This window comes from Eleutherodactylus coqui, chromosome 9, assembly GCF_035609145.1.
Source record: "Eleutherodactylus coqui strain aEleCoq1 chromosome 9, aEleCoq1.hap1, whole genome shotgun sequence".
Lineage (NCBI taxonomy): Eukaryota > Metazoa > Chordata > Amphibia > Anura > Eleutherodactylidae > Eleutherodactylus > Eleutherodactylus coqui.
The window spans coordinates 176,521,159-176,527,328 of record NC_089845.1 but is presented as its reverse complement, the minus strand read 5'-3'; the positions used below and the strand labels follow the sequence as shown (position 1 = coordinate 176,527,328).

At 55.8% G+C, this 6,170-nt stretch overlaps 1 protein-coding gene across 1 annotated transcript in view; it reads left to right on the top strand.

The window, feature by feature from the left end:
* TMEM65 (transmembrane protein 65) overlaps nucleotides 1-6,170 on the top strand; it is an 81,138-nt gene that overhangs the window by 27,905 nt on the left and 47,063 nt on the right. Inside the window, exon 3 of the mRNA XM_066578919.1 lies at nucleotides 4,138-4,301. Coding sequence (XP_066435016.1) covers nucleotides 4,138-4,301 — 164 coding nt within the window. The remainder of the gene's footprint in view (nucleotides 1-4,137; nucleotides 4,302-6,170) is intronic.

The window sequence follows — 6,170 nt, the reverse complement described above, 5'->3', positions numbered from 1 at the left end:
TGTGTGGGGGGGGGCAGTGTGTGTGTGTGGGGGGGGGCAGTGTGTGTGTGTGGGGGGGGCAGTGTGTGTGTGTGGGGGGGCAGTGTGTGTGTGTGGGGGGGCAGTGTGTGTGTGGGGGGGGGGGGGCAGTGTGTGTGTGTGGGGGGGCAGTGTGTGTGTGTGGGGGGGCAGTGTGCGTGTGTGTGGGGGGGCAGTGTGCGTGTGTGGGGGGGGGCAGTGTGCGGTTGTGTGTGTGGGGCAGTGTGCGTGTGTGTGTGGGGCAGTGTGCGTTAGTGTGGGGGGGGGGTTTGTGGGGTAGGGCTGCGTGCGTGTGTGTTTGGTAGGGGTGGGGGGGGGGGGGAATGTGTGTGTGCCTCTGTGGGGAGGGGACCTGCATATTGGGGGTTTGCCGTTCATGGGGTACACAGCCTGATTATTTCACACCCTTTAGAGCCTGGTTAGGTTAGAGCATCCACTCACTTGGAGCCCGGGGGGGGGGGGGGCATGCTGCTTCCAGTTTATGAACCCTGCCAGGAGTCCCGCAGAGGATTGGGATGAGCAGTTCTAACACGGCCGCGCTGACGGAGGGGTCTGACCCCGAGACCCCTTCTCATGCGGCTCAGTAGAGGAGACGTTCCACGATGACCTCCAGTTGTTACTGTGTAGCGCCCCGCCTGGCAGCGTTCTGCGCTCGGCTGTCGGCGGCTTTAGTGTGAGCTGCCAGAGAATGTGTCAGATTATTGCAGGTTATTTATAGCAGGAGGCGGAGGGTTAATGACTCACAGGGACAATAATAACCAGCCAGTCACTGGGCCAGACTTCATGGGATTGACTGCAGGATACAAACGTGGTCTGTAGGCCCCTTACAGTGACAGAAAACACCAGAGCCGCAGCTCACCTCCTCCCCTCCCTGCACACTGACCATGAAGACTAATAGTAGTCTGATACTTCCTGTTCTGTAGAGGAAACTTCTCACCTGTCATTTCATTATCACAGCAGCCACCATTCACAATAGTCACAGCTCACCTCCTCCCCCTCTCTGCACAGACAGGATTACACTAAGAGAAGACACCTATATATAGATAACACAGGGTCCACCATTCACAATAGTCACAGCTCACCTCCTCCCCTCCCTGCACAGACAGGATTACACTGAGAGGAGACACCTATATATAGATAACATAGGAGCTACCATTCACAATAGTCACAGCTCACCTCCTTCCCTCCCTGTACAGGCAGGATTACACTGAGAGGTGACACCTATATATAGATAACACAGGATCCACCATTCACAATAGTCACAACTCACCTCCTCCCCTCCCTGCACAGGCAGGATTACACTGTGTGGAGACACCTATATATAGATAACACAGGAGCCACCATTCACAATAGTCACAGCTCACCTCCTCCCCTCCCTGTACAGACAGGATTACACTGAGAGGACACACCTATATATAGATAACACAGGAGCCACCATTCACAATAGTCACAGCTCACCTCCTCCCCTCCCTGCTTAGGTCACTGAATCTGTTCACAATAGTCTTCCATAGACGTCAATGACCCTCTCTAATTTGCAGGTTGCCATGGTTGCCAAGGCTGCTGTGTGTGAACACGGTTAGCGGCTGCTCGGGGAAGATGGCCGCCACACGGTAGAATAAGTGTCTGATCAGAAAATAGAGGCAGATAAAAAAAAGTCTTTCTGTGGAGTTTCACGAAGTAAGACCCCCGGGCGCGGCGTGTCCTGTCAGCTGTTGGCGTGTTGGCTGCCTTGTGGGTCCGTGAAGTAGGAGCTGAGCCTGTCAGTAGCAGTTGGCCGCGCCGCTACTGCCTTTTTTTAGTAACACAATTGACATTCTTCCTGCAAGGTCACCCTTGAAGGACTCGCTGGAACGCGGGATCTGCATGCAGATGTCCGGCAGCCTCGCTCCTCCGTCTGCCGCCTCACAAATGTCCATCCGCCGGCCGCCTCGCTGCTCCGTCTGCCGCCTCACAAATGTCCATCCGCCGGCAGCCTCACAAATGTCCATCCGCCGGCCGCCTCGCTCCTCCGTCTGCCGCCTCACAAATGTCCGTCCGCCGGCAGCCTCGCTCCTCCGTCTGCCGCCTCACAAATGTCCATCCGCCGGCCGCCTCGCTCCTCCGTCTGCCGCCTCACAAATGTCCATCCGCCGGCAGCCTCGCTCCTCCGTCTGCCGCCTCACAAATGTCCATCCGCCGGCAGCCTCACTCCTCCGTCTGCCGCCTCACAAATGTCCATCCGCCGGCCGCCTCACTCCTCCGTCTGCCGCCTCACAAATGTCCATCCGCCGGCCGCCTCGCTCCTCCGTCTGCCGCCTCACAAATGTCCGTCCGCCGGCAGCCTCGCTCCTCCGTCTGCCGCCTCACAAATGTCCATCCGCCGGCCGCCTCGCTCCTCCGTCTGCCGCCTCACAAATGTCCATCCGCCGGCCGCCTCGCTCCTCCGTCTGCCGCCTCACAAATGTCCATCCGCCGGCAGCCTCGCTCCTCCGTCTGCCGCCTCACAAATGTCCATCCGCCGGCCGCCTCGCTCCTCCGTCTGCCGCCTCACAAATGTCCGTCCGTCTGCCGCCTCGCTCCTCCGTCTGCCGCCTCACAAATGTCCATCCGCCGGCCGCCTCGCTCCTCCGTCTGCCGCCTCACAAATGTCCATCCGCCGGCAGCCTCGCTCCTCCGTCTGCCGCCTCACAAATGTCCATCCGCCGGCCGCCTCACAAATGTCCATCCGCCGGCCGCCTCGCTCCTCCGTCTGCCGCCTCACAAATGTCCATCCGCCGGCCGCCTCGCTCCTCCGTCTGCCGCCTCACAAATGTCCGTCCGCCGGCAGCCTCACAAATGTCTGTCCGCCGGCAGCCTCACAAATGTCTGTCCGCCGGCAGCCTCACAAATGTCTGTCCACCGGCAGCCTCACAAATGTCCGTCCGCCGGCAGCCTCACGGACGGACGGCCGGCAGCCTCGCTCCTCCGTCTGCCGCCTCACAAATGTCCATCCGCCGGCCGCTTCGCTCCTCCGTCCGCCGCCTCACAAATGTCCGTCCGCCTCGCTCCTCCGTCTGCCGCCTCACAAATGTCCGTCCGCCGGCAGCCTCACGGACGGACGGCCGGCAGCCTCACAAATGTCCGTCCGCCGGCAGCCTCACAAATGTCCGTCCGCCGGCAGCCTCACAAATGTCCGTCCGCCGGCAGCCTCACAAATGTCCGTCCGCCGGCAGCCTCACAAATGTCCGTCCGCCGGCAGCCTCACAAATGTCCGTCCGCCGGCAGCCTCACAAATGTCCGTCCGCCGGCAGCCTCACAAATGTCCGTCCGCCGGCAGCCTCACAAATGTCCGTCCGCCGGCAGCCTCACAAATGTCTGTCCGCCGGCAGCCTCACAAATGTCTGTCCGCCGGCAGCCTCACAAATGTCCGTCCGCCGGCAGCCTCACAAATGTCTGTCCGCCGGCAGCCTCACAAATGTCCGGCCGCCTCGCTCCTCCGTCTGCAGCCTCACAAATGTCCGTCCGCCGGCAGCCTCACGGACGGACGGACGGCCGGCAGCCTCGCTCCTCTATGTCGCCTCATGACCGCGGCACGCACTGAGACTCCTGAGTTAATTGGTGTTACCTGCCGGAGATCACAGATGACATTTGGATATACGGCGGATCACCCGCACCCCCGGCCCCACGCCTTCTCCTCACCTCCCTAACTGATTTTAACCTTGAACTCTGCAGTGCATCCACAAATGTATCAGCGGATCGCACGCCCCGCAGAGATGAGTGCAGCGTGCTGCGGTTTATTATCTGCGTGGCATCCACCAATCACAGAGCTGTGACATGCAGTGCGGACGTACTACGCTTCCCTGTGACCTGCGGATCTGCAGAGCAGTACTGCCATATTCGGCGGCCGGCTGACATATGTAGGTGCCAGTCATCTGCTAGGCCCAACGCCGTACCTCTAGTAGTGGCTGCTCCTGGTACTGCAGCTCCCACCTTCATCATTGTTCGTAAGCGAAAGTAAAAATATAATACTCACAGACTTCCCTGTAATTATTGATCCCAAGAGCAGCCAATCACATCGCAGCTCTCATCTGTTTGACTATTGAGGTCACGTGAGAGCTGCACCGTGATTGGTTGCTATTGGAAATAATTTCTCTTGGCCAGCTTCCATAAGAGTATGGCGTGTATCATAGGGGTACGAACTGCTGGTGCTTGTAGTTCTTCTCTCTTGTGGGTTATACAGATCCTTCATCCTCTGTTGTCTTTCTTGCAGGGAACACAGATAGAATTCCATATTGGAGCTCTATTAGGAATATCCACAATGGCAGGTAAGTAACCGCACTCCGGGGGACATATAATGTGTTGGAGATGTTACTGGCTGCACTCTGGGGGACAAATAATGTGTTGGAGATGTTACTGGCTGCACTCTGGGGGACATATAATGTGTTGGAGATGTTACTGGCCGCACTCTGGGGGACATATAATGTGTTGGAGATGTTACTGGCCGCACTCTGGGGGACATATAATGTGTTGATGTTACTGGCCGCACTCTGGGGGACATATAATGTGTTGGAGATGTTACTGGCCGCACTCTGGGGGACATATAATGTGTTGGAGATGTTACTGGCCGCACTCTGGGGGACATATAATGTGTTGGAGATGTTACTGGCTGCACTCTGGGGGACATATAATGTGTTGAAGATGTTACTGGCCGCACTCTGGGGGACATATAATGTGTTGGAGATGTTACTTGCCGCACTCTGTGAGACATATAATGTGTTGGAGATGTTACTGGCCGCAGTCTGGGGGACATATAATGTGTTGGAGATGTTACTGGCTGCACTCTGGAGGACATATAATGTGTTGGGGATGTTACTGGCCGCACTCTGGGGGACATATAATGTGTTGGAGATGTTACTGGCCGCACTCTGGGGGACACATAATGTGTTGTAGAGGTTACTGGCTGCACTCTAGGGGACACATGATGTGTTGTAGAGGTTACTGGCTGCACTCTAGGGGACATATAACGTGTTGGAGATGTTACTGGCCGCACTCTGGGGGACATATAATGTGTTGGAGATGTTACTGGCCGCACTCTGGGGGACATATAATGTGTTGGAGATGTTACTGGCCGCACTCTGGGGGACATATAATGTGTTGTAGAGGTTACTGGCTGCACTCTGAGGGACATATAATGTGTTGGAGATGTTACTGGCTGCACTCTGGGGACATATAATGTGTTGATGTTACTGGCCGCACTCTGTGGGACATGTAATGTGGTGGAGATGTTACTGGCCGCACTCTGGGGGACATATAATGTGTTGGAGATGTTACTGGCCGCACTCTGGGGGACATATAATGTGTTGGAGATGTTACTGGCTGCACTCTGGGGGACATATAATGTGTTGGAGATGTTACTGGCCACACTCTGGGGGACATATAATGTGTTGGAGATGTTACTGGCCGCACTCTGGGGGACATATAATGTGTTGGAGATGTTACTGGCCGCACTCTGTGGGACATGTAATGTGGTGGAGATGTTACTGGCCGCACTCTGGGGGACATATAATGTGTTGGAGATGTTACTGGCCGCACTCTGGGGGACATATAATGTGTTGGAGATGTTACTGGCTGCACTCTGGGGGACATATAATGTGTTGGAGATGTTACTGGCCACACTCTGGGGGACATATAATGTGTTGGAGATGTTACTGGCTGCACTCTGGGGGACATATAATGTGTTGGAGATGTTACTGGCTGCACTCTGGGGGACATATAATGTGTTGGAGATGTTACTGGCTGCACTCTGGGGGACATATAATGTGTTGGAGATGTTACTGGCCGCACTCTGGGGGACATATAATGTGTTGGAGATGTTACTGACCGCACTCTGGGGGACATATAATGTGTTGGAGATGTTACTGGCCGCACTCTGGAGGACATATAATGTGTTGTACCTGTTATTGGCCGCACTCTGGAGGACATATAATGTGTTGTACCTGTTACTGGCCGCACTCTGGAGGACATATAATGTGTTGTACCTGTTACTGGCCGCACTCTGGAGGACATATAATGTGTGGTAGATGTTACTGGCCGCACTCTGGGGGACATATAATGTGTTGGAGATGTTACTAGCCGCACTCTGGGGGACATATAATGTGTTGGAGATGTTACTAGCCGCACTCTGGGGGACATAT